Genomic DNA, 19908 nt, shown 5'->3' with positions numbered 1-19908 from the left:
ATAGTCTTTGCAAAGACACGCAGGCTCCTCCAGACCTCTGTGCCCCAGAGAAGGTAGCCATGTGGCCTCCCGGGGTCTCCACAGAGGACTGCAGTATTCAGACATTCCTTCTTTCTCTCACTCCTTCATTCCCTCAGTTTCTCCTCCCTCCTCTTTTACTTTCTTCATCAATTCCCCCCAGGGATCTTCTTTTCTTCTTTGCTGAAAGCTCCCACTTTCTCTCTGAATTCTCCTTTTCTCTCCTCCTGGGCCCTCCTTGAATTCTGGCTGAAGGGAGATAAGGAAAGGAAAGCTCCTCCTTTTGGCCTTCATCAGCTCAGAGGCCATCTTTCTGAGGGCAGTCTCCCCATGGATTCCCCCAATAAATAATCCCTAGGCACCAGGCATCTAGTTAGTGAGGCATCTTCACTCATGGCATTTTGGGGAAAACAGGAAATGCTGTGAAATACTGACTTTCTACACAAAGTAGCCTTTGCAGTGCAGCTAATGACCACTAACATACTTAGTGGCCAACCACCCATCACAACAATGCCATTTATGAGGCTTTTGCGGTGTATGAGACCCTTTGTCAACATGAACACCCTCTTCCAGTTCCACAGCTACAACTCCGTGGATCAGGTGGGGCTTTCCTAAATTTACAGGAGAACAGGACTTAGGAGTGAAGAGACTGACTAAAATCACATCTGGAGGGAGCATGGTGAACCTGAGGCTGGCTAAAATTATTCTAACTAAAACTATTCTAACGTTTTAGAGACATCACATCTTTCATTTTATTCTCACAGCAATCCTCTGTGGTGGACAACAAGCCTGCTGAGGAGAGTCAGCAGTTCCAGGAGGTGAAACGAGTTGCTTACAGCCCCAAAGCAGACCCCAACCCCCGAACTCCAAAGGGAAAGGAGGAAAACGGGCTCAGCCCCCGCCAGCCAGCAGCCTGGGGTGCTGCCCAGGATTCCGTTAGGAAAACGCGGAGAGAGCCACAGCGCCTGACCTTGTATTCTGCCAGCTGAGAAGTGGGGAGAGAAGCCTCAGCTCGTTCCCAAAACAGAGTCCCGACTTGGGCGCACGCTCTGGGATGAGACCTCGAATTCCGTGCCGAAGGCGCCCCGGGTGGAGAAAAGCCCCAGAGACCTGGAAGCCTTAGCCCAGGATGGGCTGAATGCGGAAAGGAGCCCGCGGGACTCAGAGAGCAAGAGCGGGACCAGCTCCTCCCCTGCGGGGGGCCAAGGACCTTGGAGTTGCCAGGAGGAATCCCCTGGGGAGGCAGCACCGCGTGGGGTGGAGCGGCCCCTCCGGTCTCCTCGAAGGCTGGCGCTAAGAGGCCTCGAGGGCCAGGGCCAGGTTTTGTGTGTATCCAGGAGGTCTGTGCTTCTCAGCCACCCGGAGGAGCAACTGGGAGACTTTTCCGCCCGACAAGGGCCCGGGAAGGCCCGCGCTTTCTCTGAAAGTGAAAGGAGTGGGCGGGGGGCGCGGCCGAGGCGGGGCCCAGGCGGGAGGCAGCGCAGGCTCCGCCTCGGGGCAGTCTCAAGCCGGGGGCGCCGAGCGTCTCCAGTCCCTGCCGCGCCGCGGGCTGGTGGGCTCCGCGGCGGTTCTATTGCCGGGAAATGACCCTGCCCGGGGGCCCGACGGGCATGGCGAGGCCGGGTGGCGGGGGGCACTGCAGCCCCGGGCTGGAGCGGGCCCCGCGCCGGAGTGTTGGGGAGCTGCGCCTGCTCTTCGAGGCGCGCTGCGCCGCGGTCGCTGCCGCCGCCGCCGCAGGGGAGCCCCGGGCCCGCGGGGCCAAGCGGCGGGGGGGAAAGGTTCCTAATGGGCTTCCACGGGCTCCCCCTGCCCCGGTGATCCCGCAGCTGACTGTGACGGCCGAGGAGCCGGACGTGCCCCCGGCCAGCCCTGGGCCGCCCGAGCCGGAGGGTGGCTGGCTCCCGGCCGTAGGCTCGTCGCACCTGCAGCAGCCGCGCCGCCTCTCCACCTCATCGCTCTCCTCCACTGGCTCCTCGTCGCTGCCCGAGGACTCGGAGGACGATCTTCTGAGCGACAGCGAGAGCCGGAGCCGCGGCAACGTGCAGCTGGAAGCGAGCGAGGACGTAGGTCAGGTACGGGCCGCGGGGGCGGGGCCAGCGCGAGGCTCCCGGACCTGTCTTGAGCTCTCTGCGGGCTCACTCCTGCCCTAGGCTCCCTCCTCTGAGGGTCCGAATCCTGCTCTTTAGGAGGGGCATTGAGGTCAAAGGGAGGCGCCAGGCCGACCCCTCACCTTGACAGTTTTCACCCCGTGCACAGGCGAGTCGGGGCCCGGGCCCTGGGGCGTCCAAGAAGGAGCGTGAGGAGGAGTCTGTGACCGACCACAGGGACTGGGTGGGGCGGGGGTGAGGGGGAGTGTGACTTGCAGGCTGGGAGATGGTTGGAGGGATCGGAGGGGCTTAGCGTTGCCCCACGAACTCTCGGAGAGAGGGGCGAACGAGTCTCCCTCCTTGCCGCCCCCTCGCGCGCGCCGCGGCCCCTCCCCCGCCGTTGCCACGGTTTCCCTCTCCTGAGTGGGAGTGGAACCGCGCTCCAGGCTCTGCTCTGGAGCCGCTGCCGTCTGCTCCCGGCGCGCGCACCAAGCTTGGACTCAGGGAGGGAGGGGCGCCGGCTGGGAGCATTGGCAGCGGGCAGAACGCAGCCCTCCTCCGCTTCACCGCTCCTAATTCTGGCCTCGGAGAAGGTAAACTGAGGCTGAAGGGACCAGCTGCTGATCTCCGCCTCTGGTAGCCTAGGTGCTCTGGGACCAGGTTTGACCCTCGGATAACCCAGGCTAGAGCGCGGTGGAGTGATTCCCGGTGCCTGCCCCTACGGCGTGTGCCGCGCCCAGGATACGCCGCCTTGTCCCGCTCATTTTAACCAAGGCCAAATACTTTAAATAACTATCCGCGGTCAACGCGAAGGAGTTGCTCTAGATCCACGTTATGCAAGTGTCCCTGGAATGGAGAGGGAGAGGCAAAGGGCGCCCCGCAGGCTCTGGTGGCTGGGGGGCCTGCCCATTAGGGCGGTGGAGAGCCTCGGACCCGCGCTGGGGTTGCCAGGGCCTGCAGAACCTGGGCTCCCCCTCTCTCGTATTGGACGAGGCGCGGGAGTCACTGTAATGACTTGAAGTGGCTCTGTGACTCAGTTACCCCTGAGACTTACATTACCCAGAGGGCGGTGTGGTTTGTAAATGACACAAGGAATCAGGAAAAAGTCTCATAGAGCAGGAACACACCCTACCGGCAGGTGTAAGGTGCAGGCAGTTCCTTTCTCCTCCCCCGGGGTAAGGTTACCTCTGACCCGTGATCATTCCTGGGGCAACCCTGGCCTCTGAAAGGAGGCGGGTGCCGCCCAGGAGTTTCTAAGGCGGCGACGTGGGGCAATGGGAGGACCTCTCCCTCCGCACCTCTGAAAACTGAAGCAGTAGCTGTGGGCCCATTGCTCCCCCGCTCGAATCTCTGACAGCTGAGAGGCGGGCGCTGGAGGAAGGGCGCCAGGAGGGCAGCCCCCTGCTTTGCTCTTCCTCTCGAAGGCGGAGGAGGTCCCGCGGCTCAGGACTGCATGCAACGTAGGCAGGCCAGCTGGGGTCAAGACTCCGGGGACCAGTCGCAGCTGCGCCCTGGGCGTCTTCAGCCGGCCTTTCCCACCCTGGGCCTCGCTGTCACCCGGTGCGGCAGGAGCTGGAGCAGATGGCTGTTGAGGGCCCTTCCAGCTCCAAGGCTGCGAATCCCAGGCCCTCCCAACCCCCAGGCCGCCGGGGCCTCCCCGAAGGCAAACAGCCACGGCGAAGGCAGATAAGCCAAGAGCTGTTGACAGAGGCCGCCTGCGTCCGCGTGGAAGGGCCCGGCGCGGACTTTGCCTCTCTGTCGGACCGGGAGCGGCACCGTGCGCGTGCCCAGGCTGCCTTTAGGGCTTCCCCAGGCAGGAAGCAAAGCCCATAGGCTGGCTGACAGTGAAGGATGCACTTGAGAGAAGGGTACTAAGGCAGTGCTCAGCAGCTCCCAGCTCGCCAGCTCTTGACACTGGGGCCTGGGTGGATAACGGGAATAGCGGGAAGCCTCTGCCTAGCACTACAACCTTCACCTTCTCATCCTAAGAATGGCGCTCAGCTTGCCAGGAGCCTGGAGCTGGCTCCCCCCACCACAGGTAGTTGGGACTGGGCAGCCTGCCTTCCTCCTGGGCCCTTTCCTATGGTAGAGGGAAGAGTAATGGGCAGGGAAATCCATACAGGCCAGAAGAGGAGTTGGGGGCCTGTCCCCAAGGGCAGCTGGCATCTTAAAAACAATTTTGGGGGTGTTGCTGTAGCAGAAGAGAGGGTGTTTGACTCTTGTTCATTTGATTCTCTTCTTAGTGCTCCAGGATGGGTAAGGAGACCTGGATGTGATCCTGTCCTGGACCCAGAACTCGCACACTTCACTTTTCACTAATTATAGAGCAGAATTTAGGTTAACATACTTCTTTTTTAAAAAGCAAATGCCCCTGGGAGGGTGAAGTCGTGGGTCACTTATGCCTTAGTGCAAATCATTTTATAAATTTAAACTGATTGCTCTCACCACCACCACCGCCACCACCAGAAGCGCTTATTTGTTAGAGCACTGGGAACATGGCAAGGGGGCTGGGCTGGAGGAGAGCTTCAGCTAGAGCCTGGCTCGCTGGAGGTGGGGAGTAGAAGTCAGGAAGGATGGGGATGAATACCAAAGACAGAGCAAAGGATCCATTCTGGCAGAACATACACTGAGTATCTGCTATGATATAAGAAGCAGGAGTACTCAAGGCTTTCAAATAGAGCTCAGACAGAGGAGGGTCTTGGGCTAGTATCCAGCTAAGCCCTGCCCAGAGAGAAAGGCGCTCCCTGTCCAGCCCCACCAGTGAGGCATTATCAGGAGGTCCTCCTCTGACTTCATCTAAGACTCTCACAAGGTCAGCTCTCCTGGGCTTTTTGCTCCAGGATGTTCAGGTAGCCCCTGGTAGCTGTGAACTGCTTTCCCAGACTTCTGTGGGGGAACAGGCTGGGCTAGAGGAGGGGGATTTTAGGCCCTCTCTTCAGCTAGATTTCACTCTGTAATAAACAAATAAATCTGCTTCCTGATATTCCTACAATAAAAGCCTTACCTGCTCAAAAATATCTTCCCTGCTGTTGTTCATGTGCCCAATCCCCACCCACCCACCCAAGAATAATTCTCCAAGAAGCTTTTTGGATATGCATCTTTATATGCATTATGTTCCCTGGGGGAGGTGGAAGATGGCAGTGAGCTCCATGGCACATGTATCAACTCCTTCCCTGCTAGACCATATCCATTACTGGCAGGGGAGCTAAGTCCTGCCATTACCAACCAACCTCAAGAGCTGGCTGGGATGGCTCAGATGACAACAGGTATGAAAGCCCTTTGTAACCCACATGGCTGGAACAAGCCTTAGGCTGTGGTACTCTTGGATGATACAATCCTCACAAAATTGGGGTGGGGAGAGTGGAGAGATGTCCCCATTTTACCTCAGTTTGGGAGCAAGTCAGTGCTATATTATCGTACATCAATTAAGTGGTAGTGGTCCAGGAATGCAGGTGTTAAATCCTCTTCTATCAGGCCCATCTTCCACCTTCCAGCCCCACTCACTGCTTCCGTATGGTCCCGGGAGAAGGGATGATGCCATTCTCCCATCTCACCTAACCCCAGGCTCATTCCATCTTCTACTAGATGTACCCCTCCAACAAGGTCCCACTGTCCTCCAAATTCTGCCAGCAAGCCCCTGAAGCCCTTTGCTTCCTTCGATGAAGCAAAGGTATCCAGCCCACTGAGAAGGGTCCCCAGGCAGATCTCAGTGTTTCCCCAGAGGTCAAAACACACCACTTTATGGCTGCAAATGGCTCCACCTTGTACAAAACGCTTTCCCATGCAGGGTCCCATTTGACCCCTAAAGGGAGTCAGAGTGGTAGCATGGCTTTTGGAACCTGCTGGGGCAACTGGAACATGGGAAGGGGGTAGAACCAGTAAAGGTTTTAAGGCAGAGACTGGGAGGCTGAAGCAGGAATGGCAGGGCTGTTAACTCTCCGAACTTTGATTGCCTTCTGTAAAATGGCAATAATTACCACCTCATGCACTTGCTGTGCCTGTGCAGCCGCATCATGAATGTCATACTGAGCGTGGGGGAGGAGGGTATAGGATGGTGCCACTCAATACACACAGCACATACATCATCCTGGAAATTCTTTTTGAGGCTTTGGAGGTGGGAGAGTTTTATAATAAAACTTGGATTTATTATGCAGCATAAAGCAAACCTTATATGTATTTAAAGAATGAAAAAGGGAGTTTTGAAAGAGACGTCATGCTTCTAGTGGGCTGCTTCTGGCTACACCCCCAGATCCCCGAGGATTGGACATGTGATCACACCCTAGTGCGCCATGTAGAGACTTCAGTAGCAAAGCAGGAGCAATGCTGTCTGATGGAGATGAGAAGTACCTGGCATGTGGTAGGAGGTCAGTAAGTGGTGGCTCATGCTATGGCAGCAGCTAAGTGCAGAGGAAACAGGCTCACACAGATGAAATTCTCCCTTGGGTTCACTCAACTAGAAAGTGACAGAGCCAGGACTGGAACCAATTCCAGACTCCCCATCCAGTGCTCTGTTACTAAGGCCCATCCCCTCCCCACAGAAAAGGGTTTTAGGGTCAGCAGCCTCCCCTGCTTATTAGGCCACCACCCCAGTTCTCCTTCCCCCTGTTAGAATGACTTCTGTTCTGTGAAGCTGAGTTCTTGGGTTCCAGCCCTGTGGAGACACTTATGTGTAACTCCTCTAAAAGACAGGCACCCTGGGAGGAGGCAACAGAGCACCATTTAGATGAGCAAACACGTACGCTTCAGTGGCTAGACACAGGACTGCTGAATTTGGGGTGGGAAGAAGAAAGGGCCAGAGGATGAGATGCTCTCAGGGCTGGGTGGAAGCTAGATGCAATGGTCAAGAGGCAAGAGCTACACCAAAGTCCACATTTCCCTCCCAGTTTCATCTGAGATGACAGGCCCTCAGTCTAGCATCCCATGTTCAAAACTCATGTTTCTGGGTCCAGATCAGGACTAAGGGTACCCTGGGCCTTGTCACCTGGCAAGAAGTGAGATGGCATCCAGGGAGAGCAAGAGAGCCTTGGGGAGCTCCCAGCCACTCTTTTTCTAGCCCTACCAGGCTGGCCTCCCTGCCCTGGGCCTTTGTAATGGTTTGTTTCCATGTCCATCTTTCTCCCTAAATGAGAGGAATCAATAGTCCCAAGTAAATGAAACTATGATCCAGATTTGTCCAGCTACTACTTCATGCCAAGGAGTGGGGTGGGGGTGGGGTGGCTGTCACACTCAGCCTCATTTAGTACTCACAACAACTCAGTGAGAGTGGTTATTTCCCCATTTCACAGATGAAACCAAGCTCAGAGGCTTCTCAGGCTCTAGAATATCCTGAGGCATTGGTAGAAATGCAAAATTTTGGTCCCACCCTAGACTTCTCAGAATTTCTCTGTGGTAGACCTGAAAATCTGCATTTTTTAAACAAGGATGACCATCATGTGATTCTCACGCTCCCAGGAAGCTCTAAAACCTCGACAGAGCAGTTTAGTAACTTGTCCATGAAGCTTTGGATCCGCAGAACCGGGGTGCAAACCTGAGCTTTCTGACGCTAAGCACACTGAGGAACTGGATGTCTGTCACCTCCATGCGCTTGGCTCAGGATCTGCCACACAGGCTCACGATGAACGTTCCCTGAGTGAATGAATGGTTGACTCACCGTGCCCTAGCTGCTTGCGGTAGGATGGGGAGAGGCAAGACCGCGTTCGAGGGGTTGGGGGTGCTTATACATGGCTGAGAAGACGCTGACTTGCCAACCGAGACCGTGTCGCTTTCAGAAAAGCCACTGGCAGAAGATCCGGACCATGGTGAATCTGCCAGTCATGAGCCCTTTCAAGAAGCGCTATGCCTGGGTGCAGCTGGCGGGGCACACGGGTGAGCACGTGGCAGACGCCGGTGCGGTGGGCGGAGGCGGGGGAGGAAGGGATTAGGCAGCACTAACTGGCGCCTGCCCACAGGGAGTTTCAAGGCGGCTGGCACCACGGGGCTGATCCTAAAGCGCAGCTCAGAGCCGGAGCGCTACTGCCTGGCGCGGCTCATGGCGGACGCGCTGCGCGGCTGCGTGCCCGCCTTCCACGGCGTGGTGGAGCGCGATGGCGAGAGCTACCTGCAGTTGCAAGACCTGCTCGACGGCTTCGATGGGCCCTGTGTATTGGACTGCAAGATGGGCGTCAGGTAGGCGCGCCCGGTGGGGATGGGCAAAGGGCTCAGGGCGGGGACCCGCGTTCTCCGCGTGCCTAAGGCGGTGCTCGACGGCGTCCCGGTGAGCGCCCTCTCACGCCCCGCCGTCGCCGGTGCCTCCATAGGACTTACCTGGAAGAGGAGCTGACCAAAGCCCGCGAGCGACCGAAGCTGCGAAAGGACATGTACAAGAAGATGCTGGCAGTAGACCCTGAAGCACCCACGGAGGAGGAGCACGCGCAGCGCGCGGTCACGAAGCCGCGCTACATGCAATGGCGAGAAGGCATTAGCTCAAGCACCACGCTCGGCTTCCGCATCGAAGGCATCAAGGTGAGCCAGGCCCGCTTGGGTTTGCACCTCCCGGTCCCTTTCTCCGTCCCAGTCCCATTTCGCGGTGTCTGATCACCCTGCTGACCTCTCACCCCGACCGCCCCGGAAGAGGCACCCTCTGGCAGTGGTCTCGCCATCTGGCATTCCAGGTCCCGGGAGGTACCGCTGCTCTAGCTTGATCCTCTCCCCTCGGGTGGGTACGGGTCCCCTGACAGTTTCTGACCCACTTCCCACAGAAAGCCGATGGCTCTTGCAGCACCGATTTCAAGACGACGAGAAGCCGGGAACAGGTGATTAGCGTCTTCGAGGAGTTCGTGCAAGGAGATGCAGAAGTGCTGGTGAGCAAGGGATCCCAGAACCCTGAGGTGTTGGGTTCTGAAACCGAGGGGTGCTCTCAGGTCGGGTCATCTGATGTAGTGCCCTCCTCTATGTGACCCCCATTGTAGCATTTCTCGCACTGTGTTGTACTTGCTCTACATTTCTTCCCTCCTGGGCTGTGCGCCACGTGGGGGCCTGTGCCTTCCTCACCACAATATTTGCCAAGCCAAGCATGCATCGTGGCACTCCTCATATTCACAGAGGCTCAATTGGCATTTGAGCCATTTGCCCTCCTCTCCTACTCTACCCTCTCCAGAGGAGGTATCTGAACCGGCTGCAGCAGATCCGGGACACCCTGGAGGTCTCTGAGTTCTTTAGGAGGCACGAGGTAAGAGGGGTAGGTCCATAGTCTGTGAGGGAAAGAGGTGGAGGGTTTCTCTGGGATAGAGAGCAGCCTGACCCCGTGGGACTCAACAGGTGATTGGCAGCTCGCTCCTCTTCGTGCATGATCACTGCCATCGTGCAGGCGTATGGCTCATCGACTTCGGCAAGACCACACCTCTCCCGGACGGCCAGACCCTGGACCACCGACGGCCCTGGGAGGAGGGCAACCGAGAGGATGGCTACTTGCTGGGGCTGGACAATCTCATTGGCATCTTGGCCAGCCTGGCTGAGAGATGAGGCTGGGCCCTGTCTCCGTGGACCTGAGGGTCTGACAGATGGACCTGCGCCTGCATCCCTGCCATGCATGCAGGCGAGAGACTGAAACCCCGCAGTGCGGGGTGGTTCATACGGTCCTGCAGGGCCAGGTGCCAATCAGTATGGGATACACTGCACGCACAGGGCCTGGCTCCCATACAAGCCCCAGTGCTCCCAGAGCCTATGACACTAATGGGGAGGCGGGGTAGAGTGGGACAGATGGCTTCTTCCTTAGCCCAGCTCTTCTGAGGGGGCTCCATACCTCTCCAGAGAAGCCAGATAATGAATTATTTCACAGGCACTAGATTTATTGGTCTAACCTCCCACACTACAATGGACTCCCCTTCCCAATAAAACTGAAAGACACCAGCTTTGACTCAAGCCTCATCCCCTCCCTCCTCCAGTCCCCTCTTTCTCAGTTCGCTAGCATCCGTCACATGCACCCAGATCACTGAAGGATATGAGAAGAGCTCTTTATTAGAGGCATCTGCAGGGTGGGGACCACCCAGATGGAGGCTGCCCATGGGGTAAAGGCAATCAAGCAAAGGCTTCCTGCAGGAGGCAATTTCAACTCCCCACCTACCCCCCCCCCCGGGGGGGGGGGCAGGAAGTAGTGGTGGAGGAAGGTAGCCTCTGGTCCCAAATATCAAAGGCTGGGAGTGGCCAGGCTTTCTCAGGAGGCCTGAGGCTGGTTTCCAGGGTGGAAAGTTCAGCGGTGCTAGGCCGGCTCTGAGACAGGCCCAGACAGGCAGCAGACTGTGGGGCACCGAGGCTACTTAGAACACCAGCCACCTAGAAGCCTAGGGAGGAGTGCAAGGAGGAACTACTACATCAGCACCAGAGTCCTCACCCTCAGGGCCCTTTGGGGCCCAGGAACCACAGGTGGGAACCAGAGGTTCTGAGGTTGGAGACCCCTGGATTTGGGGGGCTTGAGGCCATAGGGCAGCCAGGGGCTAAGGAGGCTTCCTCCTCAGCTCTTTATGCACTCCACACTCAGTTCCCGGGTCTGTGGGAATCTTGGGCCCCTCAAAGATGGGCTGCTCAGTCCCTTCCTCCTTTAGGATGGGCCCCAGTTCCATCGGAAGGGGTGAATTCAGCACATCAGAGTCCTAAAGTGGGAGGATAGGGGAGCAGGGGGCCACAGTGTTGTTTTATGGCTTCCTTCCTGACCCCTAAGGCCAGGATAGTCAGGGCAGGTCAGGGGGCACACCTGAGTGCAGCGTGGAAGGTGCTCCGAGATGCTGGAAAAATGGGTGGAGTTCAAGCTGGTGCTGCCAACACTGGATGGTGATGTGTATGGTACCTGAGGAGAGGCAAAGTTCATGCCTGCCCATGGCTGTGAAAGACCTCCCACCCGAGGCAGCACTCCATACTCACACAGGCCTGGACAGCCCCTGGGAGAGTCCTTCTGTCCCCCTTTGAGACAAAGTCCAGCACTTCCTGATTGGTGCACCCAGGGTAGGGCTTGTAGCCCAGTGAGAAGGTCTCCCAGAGCAGCACCCTGAAAGACCTAACCTGCAAGTGGGGGAAAACAAGCGAAGCCTATCAGGCACAGCTTCCCCTCTCCCCACATGAGGTGGCCCAAGGCAGGAAAGGGAGTGTTATCGCCAGGAGTGTGTCTTGGATGTGAAGAGGCCCTCCAGGAAGGCCTCTGGGGGCATCCACTGGACAGCAGCAGAACCCAGCCCCCCTGGCAGTAATAACTGGTCCTGCTGGAGGGAGGAGGGGAACATGCATTGTTCAAACGATGCAAAGGTGCTGGTGAACTCCCATGGAGCGTCAGCCTTCTCCACATCCCTAGGTCCTATACCTGTAGGTATCTCTTGCCATCTTGAAGTCCCCCATCTTGGCCACTTGGGTGGGTCCACTGCAGTTTAGCAGGCAGTTCCTGGAGGCAATATCCCTGCAGAGTTAAGCAAAAAAATCACTGCCCAGACTCAGAAACTCCAGCCTCAGTCTTTTCCTTAAGTGATGTGGAAGGGCTATTCCTTGGGTAAGGGAGTTAAGCTGGTTGGCGGGGGTGGGGAGTTCCCTGAGCACTCCCAAGCTGTGGATGAAGTGATTTTCCTCCAGGCAGTGACAGCCCTGGGCTATGTCCCAAGCCAGCTGGAGAAGGTCTTGCATGGCCAGAGGTGACAGCTGGCCCGGAAGGCACATCAGATCATGCAGGTTTGGGAACACATGAGCAGGGTCTGTACAGGGGCCTGGAGGGCTGGGAGAAGGGTCACACCAGCTGTGGCCAGCTGTGCCTTTGGAAACCCTTCATGTCCCCTCCAGACATCAAATCCCACAGAATTATGTGAAGGGTAGCCCAGATGCTAAGCCCCACGCAGCGCACAATGTTCTGAGGGCTGAACTTGCTGGGCCAGTGGAGCACATACCCCATGACCAGCAAGGGAGGGAAACCATGCTCTAGGCTCCACAGGACTGGAGAGGACCTCTGTGTCCCTAGATTGCTACCTCTCAGCCCCAGGGTGAAGAGTGGCTAGTCCTGGGCCTCCCTCCCATTGCCCCTCCCTGTCTCCACCCCCCACCCCCCCACCCCCAGGTGCACCTGCTGATGAGCACCTCTAGAGGAAATCCAGCTCTACCCGTGCAGAGTCCAGGGAGGAAGAGGGCAGAGCCAAGCTCCCCATACTGCAGGAGGGCAGGTTGACACTAGCTCCAGCCACTGTTCCTCCTCCATGGGCCCTTCCCTCCCACCCTCAGCCAGCAGTCCCATCCATTCTCACTTGATAGCCACCTGCAGGGGCCTGGGGTCCCCAGGAAGGCCAATTACCTGTTCCTCATAGACCTCTCCAAAGGCACAATGGTCCGGGGTTCTGCAGGAAGACAGGTTGGAAGGGATTGGGGGGCTGGGCCTGAGGAAGTGTCCTTGAAGGCTGTCCCTTGTCCCCCTGTTCTCCCCCGCCCCATATGCCCAGCTGGCCCTCTCTGAGGATCTGAGCTCTCTGCATCTTGGTATGTCCCCAAGTACAAGCCCTGAAGGAGTGACAGTGACTAGGCCAGAGCCAGGGCAGAAGAAAGGGAAGGTATGGGATAAAGGTGGGGGTGGGATTCTGTCCTGCCCTTAGGTCCTTGCAGTCACCCTGGGGTGAAGGCAACCCCGGCTCCAAAAGAACGATATCCTAGGATCCCTGCCACCCCAGAATTGGAAAGAAAAGCTGACTTTGGACACAGCTCCACTATGGGGTTTAATGGAAATGTTCCATGGGATCCATAATTCACCACAGCAGTGAGCAGGATGTGGGGGGAATGGGGATTCTGAGTGCATAGGTTCTCAGAAGGAGGGAGAAGACTCACCTGAGCAAACACTGACTGGGGAAACCTCCATAAGCCCTGGAGGCAGCAGCCAGGACTGGGCTGGGCCAAGCTGCACCTGGAAATCATAGGGGTTGAGGGCTGTTCTGATGGTGGAGACTTGAAACTTGCTCAACTGGAGCTCAGGGCCTGCCAGTCTTGCCCCCACAGGCCCTGTCACTTCTTATGGTTCATTGAGGGTGGGAGGAACACTCTATCTGCCCATCAGGCCCACACTGACCTGCCTCCTCCTGCTTAGGGCACCTCTCTAGATGCCCATTAACATAAATGTTGTCCTCAGGCCTCCCCAGCTACTTCTACTCTTAAACTCCCAGAGGAGTCCACCATTGCTCTGCGGAGAGTAGGGGTCTTGAAATTAGCCAGTCCACCCCTGGAATCCCACAGAAGCCATCAGCTCAGTGGGGAAATCAGCCATGCTTAATGGATACTTTGTACCCAGAACCGGGACCCCACAAACCATATGGAGGCCCTGCATCATGGTCACCACCACAGCCACCATCAGAATCAAAGGGCCTGAAATTCCTGTTGTGGCTCAGCAGCTTAAGAGCCCAACATAATGTCTGTGAGGATGCAGTTCGATCCCTGGCCTCGCTCAGTGGGTTAAGGATCCAGCATCGCCACGGGCCATGCCATAGGCTGGCAGCTGCAGTTTCGATTCGAAGCCCTGGGAGAGGCAGGAACTTCCATGTGCTGCAGGTTCAGAGGTAAAAAGGAAAAAAAGAAAAAGAAATAGAGGGCCTGAGGGGGTGGGCAGGTCTCAGAAATAGACACCTCCAGTGGGAAATATCTCTCTGTCCCTCTACCCCAAGTTTTACCCGCACCTCAAGATGCAGCTCAAGTGTTAATTTTTCCGTGATACTTTCCCCACTTATCCTAAACAAACACAACCTCTTTCCAGAGTACTCCTAAAATACTTTACACCTCCCATGGCAATTGTCACCATGAGATATGTCTACATCTATATTTGTATCTGGATATAAATGTAGCTGTAGATATAGAGAAAGTGATAGATCTCTCCCTTCCCACACTAGACCACTAGACTCCTTGAAGGCAGACCATGTGCTGCTGCATCTCCAATCCCCTGCTCAGCAAAACACGGTGCTCAGCACACAGCACCTTCCCAGTACCCTACTGCTCCCCCCGGGAGTCCAGACCTTGGACAAAGCAGGACATGCCTGTGCAGGTGATGTTATCCACAGCCGGCTCCATGCTCTCTGGGCACATGTACTTGGCCAACAAGAACTCTGTGTGCCATTGGCAGATTTTCAAAAGGCAATGACTGCAGTTGAGGTACAGTTAAATCTCCACCTCTCCGTGGCTCTCCATGACTATGAGTAAAAGAATTGATATTGCGGGGGGTGGGGAGGAGGGCATATGTACTTTTTCCAGCCTCATGTTTAATTTTAGCCCTGGACTTTGGAACAAGGAGCAGCACCAGATATGTACAGTGGGTGGGCAAGCTTGGAGGACTTCTGTCAAGCCTGCAGGCTTACCCTTCTGGCACCCTTGAGCTCATGGGTATTTGAAGAGAATTCATAGCAAAAGATATCTGACAAGCAGACCAGAATGCCCCATACTGGCATCATCACTGACAGCCCAGGTCCCAAGCATCCCTGTGTTGCATAGGAAGAGGCAGTTCACAGAGGTGGTGGCTCAGATGGTGGCCCAGGGACTGAGGAAAAGGGCCAGGCTAGGCTTAAAGGTGGGGGATAGGGCCAACACCTGCCGGAGGCTGCAGGTAGAGCTCACTGTTGGGGTGTAGGAAGGATACCCCATATTCCCAACCAGCCCAGAAGCTGTCAGTCTCTGAGGCATCACCCCCCCGGGAACTTGAGATAGAGGGTTTGGGTACAAAATAGGGAGAGGAAGGAGCACACAATTGCCTCACAGCTGGGAAGCTGGCTTATGAACAGTGGAGAAGTTGGAGTCTGCTGGTGGAAATCCCAGTGTGGCTGTGTGGTAGCTGAGGGGCCAGAGAGGTGAGGAAGGAGTAATCAGCTGGAATCCAAAGGTGTGGCACAGGTTGGCTGGGACAGCTCTTTGTCTGAACCTCAGCTATGACATAGAAGAGGCCCAACCCACATATTCCACTTTTGTGATAACAGAGATAATGTGTATAAGGTACATTATGAACAGTACAGCCCAGACAGACACAAAGGTTCTGCTTCTTTGGTGGTGGTGGTGGTGGTGTTTCGGCTGACTGGAAGCAAGTGGAAGTTCCCAGGCCAGATATCAGAGCATCATGACCCAAACCACTGCAGTGACAATGCCAGATCCTTAACAGCCTGAAAGCTCTGTTTCTTTATATTAGTAGTTTCTAAACCCTGGAATGTATTAGAATCACCTAGAGGACTGATTTAAACACAGATATTGGGACCTTCCCTAGGATTTCTGATTCAGTAGGTTGGAGGAGGGAATCTGCATTTCTTAGCTGGTGCTGATGCTTTGGGCTCAGGACCACACTTTGAGCACTGCTGACTTAACCTCTCACTGCCTTCCCCCCCCCCTCAGTTTTAACTCATTCAGCCAGCTCTAAGTTTCTGGGACTGACGCAAATCACAGAGGGGATCTGTTGTGATGACAAAGGTTCTGGATTTTAAATGAAAATCGAGAGAGTCCTCTTTGCACGTTTGATTTGCAACTTATCTGACCTTTTCTAACCGTTTATTTCTCTACCTGTTCTGGTCTGGAGTGGGGTTGCGGGGAGGGCGGCTCCATACCTGATGGTTTTGGTCTTAATTCTAATCTCACTTCACTCTCTGGGCTGCCCAGTTGCCCTCTCCAAAGGTGCAGCTGCCCCCGTAGCCGCCGCTGCCCGCAGGGCAGGCCCCACCGCCTCTTCCTATCCCCTACAGCGGCTGCAGCCCAGCCAAGCGTAGCCCAAGCTTCTGCGCAGCCCTGGCCATTCTCCGCCCCACTCCGTGGTGAGCTGCCGGGCTGCGGAGAGGGGCCCGTGATGTCCAGCTGGCCCCTCCACCTGCAGAGAGCCCGCGGGGTGGCTAGCCGCGGGGATGAGGAGCTCGCGCCCACTCCCGCAGCCCACGCCCTCACCTGCCCCCCGCCTCTCCCCCTGCTCCCGGGCGCCGCCAAGCGGTTCTCCAGTTTCTTAGGGGCGGCCTGAGTCTGGCCTCTGTCTCTCCGCGTCAAGTACGCCCGACCGCCTCCACCCGCCGCCAGCGGCAGCGGCTCCAGCTCGCCTGAGCGCAGCTACCCGCGCCAACAGCGGATTCAGGGGCGCGCTCTCCAGCCGTCGAGAGAGGACCTGGGCGAGGGATCCCGCTCCGGGGACTGGAGCAAGGGAAGGGGCTCCCAGCCAGGCCCAGGGTTTTGGGGATGCCAAGGAGCTCTATGCGTGCCCGCCCACAGGAAGTTTGGGGACCCCAATGCTGAGTGGAGGGAAGGGGGCGTGCCCATGCAAGTACATACCCAAAAGACTTAGGTGGCGCCCCTGCCACCCTCACCCTCCAGTCCAGCTCCACGATCCCCGGACCCCTTCGATCCCATCTGTCCGCACGTGCTCCTCAGCGGCTGGAGACTCTCAGGTAGAGGAGCAGGCTCTCCTGCCGCCTCCGCGGAAGCCTGCGTCTGAATTAGCCGGGGCCCGGAACCCTCCCCTTGCAGTGCCAAGGTCTGAATCCCGAGGAGCGCCGCCCTGGCCCTCGCCCCTTCTCACTGGCTTTATTTACTCCGGACTGGTGTCCTCTCTCAGCTGCTCCTGAGAATGTCAAGGGAGAAGACAGCAGAAATGAAGACTCCATGCTCCAGAGACAGTGGTTCTTGGCACCTTTGCTGCCCAAGGCTCCACAGACTGAGATCCTAGGAAAGCAGGTGCTGAATCCCCAGCCTTTGACTCTCCATCCTTGCACCACCCCCCACCCCAATCTAGGGCAGAAGTTGGTGACAGAGGTGGCTCCAGAAGTTCTTATCCAAGGGACTCAGAGGACATAGTCGATTTTGAAGGAATGGGGAGATTAAGTATGCACACCATAAAATTCGATTTTACACTTATTTTGGGAGGCTTAATGGAGGTGGGGAAGGCTCAGGCCACCTCTTGTGGCTGCTGCTGTTTAGGGACACTGCACTTGGCAGGAATAGGCTCCTGGGCATGGCTAATTTGGTGGCGACTATTGCCACCCTTTCCCAGGGTCCACTGGAAGGGACAGTCAAAGCCGCCCGGGGAACATGTTGCTGTGGAGTGTGGTACGCATGTAGCCTTTGTTCCCCTGACCACAGAACCTCAGTTTTGCAGGTCACCCCCACTCTATTACTGCTTTATCTTTAAAAATACTGGCTGGCACTTGTGACTGCACACTTGCCACAACTGCAGGCCTTTCAGAGGCCCTGTCCCCCCCCACTGTCACCACCATGCTGCTCTCCGAGTCTTCCTGATCACACTGTGTTTGCGTGGCTCTGCATGTGGGCCATTGACCTGGCAGGTGGAGAACAGCCAACACCACTCCATGCCTGGGAGCAGGGAGGGAGGAAAGGTTCATGAGCACCTGCTGGGGCATGAGGGTCTGCCATGGTGAGCAGAGAAGGGAGGAAGGAGCATGGAGCTCACCAGGGGCAAATAGGGGAAGAGGCTGGCACAAAGCTATTAGGTGGGGCAGTGATATTTGGGTCCCAGGGGCTTGGAGCTGGCAAAAGGGGAAGAGGCACCTGGGACTCCAAGCAGGAGCAGAGAATGGCACCTGAAAAGTGACAGCTCTACAGCGGTCTTAGGGGAGGGCACCAATATTAATAGGGAGATGAGAAGCCTACCTTAGCCTCTTGCAGCCACGCCCCTACTCCACCCAGCCGAGCACCCCAACACCAAGCCAACTCTGGTTGCCAAAGCCCCATGGGGGGCCTGCTTAGGTCTGTGCAAGTTTCTCCCCTGAAGAGCCTTTTCCAGTGGATGACTTGGCCACAGCACTGAGCTCAGTCCTGCAGGTCCCCCAGCTTTTTCTTGACTTAGCTTGGTGGTCCTACCTCCAGGCAGTGCTGAGATCCAAGGCCTGTCCCTCCTTTCCTAGTGTGATCTGGATTTTTGGATTCAGACACCCCTCCATGCTCTTCTGCCTGCACTCTCCATGCACCAACCCCAGAGCTTTGGCTCTGAGGGTTCGAGGCCTCTGCAGGAGCCGCTTAGGACCCCTTTTGTTGAGACTATGGTTCCCAAGCCTAGGAAGGTGCCTCTGACATGAGGGTTCCCTGACTGCCAGAATGTACTTAACTGTGGCTCAAGCCATAGCAGCAGCTAGCGGGATTGAACCATTGCCAGTTTGGCAATTGCAGCCATAGTTGCAGGCTCAGATCTTGCTACTTTATCCTGGAGTGCCGCTTGTGGGATTGTCCAGCCATGGGTCCTAAAGTCAGCCCAGCCATTCCCAAGGGTCCACCTCGTACAATTTTGTGCACAACTTCTTACCGCGATTTGGTGAAAAGCCTGGACCTGATGTCAGAAGATCAGAATCCTAGTATTAGCAGCCCTAACCACTTGGTTTTGGTGAACAGATCACAACTGCTCAGAGAAAATTTCTCTACCATCTGCAAAACCATAGGAAGGGAAATTGCTCTGTAAACCACAAGGCAGGCAACGACTGAGAGGGCTACACAGCCGTTGGGTGGTTTTGTGTCTTCCTCATTCTTTTGCTCAAAATACCAATTTTAAAGGCTGAGGACTGCTGAATATTAAACACTGAAAAAAAGAAGTTATAGTAGTTAGCTACTTGGTAAAGTCTGAGAGTATACTATTGGGTGTAGGCACAATGGTGATTTTATAAAAAGTCTAGTGGCCACACCCTTCCTATTTAATGCTCACTATGAGGTCACAGAATTTATACTTTGCAAGATCCCTGTAAGCCAATGGTTCTCAAAATGTGGTTGACTCTGCAAGCAGCAGCACCTGGGCACTTCTTAGAAATGCAAATTCTTGGGTTTCAGCCTAGACCTCCTGAATCAGAAATACTGGTACCCAGTGATCTGGTCTCCAGGTGATTTTTTTGGGGGGGGGGTTTAGGGCTGTGCCCGAGGCATATGGAAGTTCCCAGGCTAGGGGTCAAATTGGAGCTGCAGTTACAGCAATGAGGGAACTGAGCCATATCTGCAACCTACATGCAGCTCATGGCAATGCCAGATCCTTAACCCACTGAGGGGGCCAGGGATCGAACCTGCATCCTCATGGATATTAGTCGGGTTCATTACTGCTAACCCACAAAGGGAACTCTCTAGGTGAATTTTTTAAAAAAGGTTTGAGAAGTATTGCTGTTTTGCAGATATAGGAGTTGCTTCATAAAATGTATGACATGATTCTGTGTTTAGCAGCTCCATTTATAGAGTGGATTCTCTACCCAATGATCGCACACTGCACTCCCCTTGACCTGTAAACACAATGATAAGTAATTCCATACAGCACATGACACTGTAAGAAAGCTTGGTGTTGGAATTCAGACAAAAAGACAACCTAGAAACTACCAAGAGAAAGAGATAAACAAACGAACCAGGATTTATGCTTCAATTCACTCTTCCCCAGCCTTGCCTATCACCAATAAAGTCCACAGTGGAAGGGGTGTTGCAGAACAGCACTGTAGACAGTGTTTGTCCCCCCTCCACCAATCAAATTCATTTGTTGAAACTGAATCCCCAAATGGAGGACATCTGGAGGTGGGGCCTTAAGGAGTGATTTAGTCCTGAGGGTTCCACCTTCAGGGGTAGAATGGTATTAGTGTCCATATAAAGAGACCCCAGAGAGCTCCCTTGTCCCTTCTGCCATGGGAGAGCTGTCTATGAACCAGGAAGCAGGTTTGCACCAGATACCAACCTTGCCAACACCTTGATCATGGACTTCCCAGGTCTCTCAACCTGTGAGAAACATCTTGTTCATAAGCCACCAGCCTATGGTATTCTGTTAAACAGCAGCCTAAACAAATTAAGACAGAAGCCACTGCACCAGTCTGATTTTTGGCTTCTTCTTGTCTCAGGA

The 19908-nt window shown here is 55.7% G+C and overlaps 2 protein-coding genes across 8 annotated transcripts; one reads left to right on the top strand and one right to left on the bottom strand.

Annotated features, from left to right (window-relative positions):
• The first annotated feature begins 1517 nt into the window (after positions 1 to 1517).
• ITPKA (inositol-trisphosphate 3-kinase A) lies at positions 1518 to 9992 on the top strand. 3 transcript variants are annotated; one of them, XM_084974412.1, is made up of 7 exons: positions 1518 to 2081; positions 7874 to 7970; positions 8054 to 8270; positions 8402 to 8606; positions 8843 to 8944; positions 9241 to 9312; positions 9402 to 9992. In XM_084974412.1, the coding sequence occupies exons 1-7, from the start codon at positions 1602 to 1604 to the stop codon at positions 9603 to 9605; spliced, it is 1377 nt and encodes a 458-aa protein (XP_084830538.1). In that variant the 5' UTR covers positions 1518 to 1601; the 3' UTR covers positions 9606 to 9992. The 3 variants fall into 3 exon arrangements, with proteins under 3 accessions (XP_084830538.1, XP_084830527.1, XP_084830547.1); XM_084974401.1 differs by having other exon boundaries at positions 1518 to 2090; XM_084974421.1 differs by lacking the exon at positions 1518 to 2081 and adding an exon at positions 2114 to 7774.
• A 90-nt stretch (positions 9993 to 10082) lies between these two features.
• LTK (leukocyte receptor tyrosine kinase) lies at positions 10083 to 19845 on the bottom strand. 5 transcript variants are annotated; one of them, XR_014814391.1, is made up of 9 exons: positions 19747 to 19845; positions 15996 to 16659; positions 14120 to 14272; positions 12927 to 13634; positions 12403 to 12445; positions 11434 to 11526; positions 11001 to 11138; positions 10834 to 10926; positions 10083 to 10732 (listed from the first exon to the last, which is right to left on the bottom strand). XR_014814391.1 is itself a non-coding variant. In XM_084974652.1 (7 exons), exons 1-7 carry the CDS (start codon positions 14166 to 14168, stop codon positions 10577 to 10579), a joined length of 669 nt encoding a protein of 222 aa, XP_084830778.1. In that variant the 5' UTR covers positions 14169 to 14255; the 3' UTR covers positions 10083 to 10576. The 5 variants fall into 5 exon arrangements, 1 of the variants encoding a protein (XP_084830778.1); XR_014814392.1 differs by lacking the exon at positions 14120 to 14272 and having other exon boundaries at positions 12927 to 13002; positions 16371 to 16659; XR_014814394.1 differs by lacking the exon at positions 14120 to 14272 and having other exon boundaries at positions 10083 to 10423; positions 12927 to 13002; positions 16371 to 16659.
• Between the last annotated feature and the right edge of the window lie 63 nt (positions 19846 to 19908).

The sequence above is a fragment of the Sus scrofa genome, chromosome 1 (genome assembly GCF_054392235.1).
Source record: "Sus scrofa isolate SSC_HxYL_T2T_F1_AM1 chromosome 1, Sscrofa_HxYL_maternal_Yorkshire_Landrace_v2.0, whole genome shotgun sequence".
Classification (NCBI taxonomy): Eukaryota; Metazoa; Chordata; class Mammalia; order Artiodactyla; family Suidae; genus Sus; species Sus scrofa.
The sequence above is the reverse complement of the archived record's forward strand: the minus strand, read 5'-3'. Positions and strand labels throughout refer to the sequence as shown.

Coding starts and splice junctions, on each gene's coding strand:
- LTK (XM_084974652.1), bottom strand. CDS start 14,168: ATGTGCCCAGAGAGCATGGAGCCGGCTGTGGATAACATCACCTGCACA. Junction 13,003..14,098: donor CATGTCCTGCTTTGTCCAAG/GTCTGGACTCCC, acceptor TATGATTTCCAG/GTGCAGCTTGGCCCAGCCCA. Junction 11,139..11,433: donor ATGGCAAGAGATACCTACAG/GTATAGGACCTA, acceptor CCCCACTTGCAG/GTTAGGTCTTTCAGGGTGCT.
- ITPKA (XM_084974401.1), top strand. CDS start 1,602: ATGACCCTGCCCGGGGGCCCGACGGGCATGGCGAGGCCGGGTGGCGGG. Junction 8,271..8,401: donor GACTGCAAGATGGGCGTCAG/GTAGGCGCGCCC, acceptor GTGCCTCCATAG/GACTTACCTGGAAGAGGAGC. Junction 8,945..9,240: donor AAGGAGATGCAGAAGTGCTG/GTGAGCAAGGGA, acceptor TACCCTCTCCAG/AGGAGGTATCTGAACCGGCT.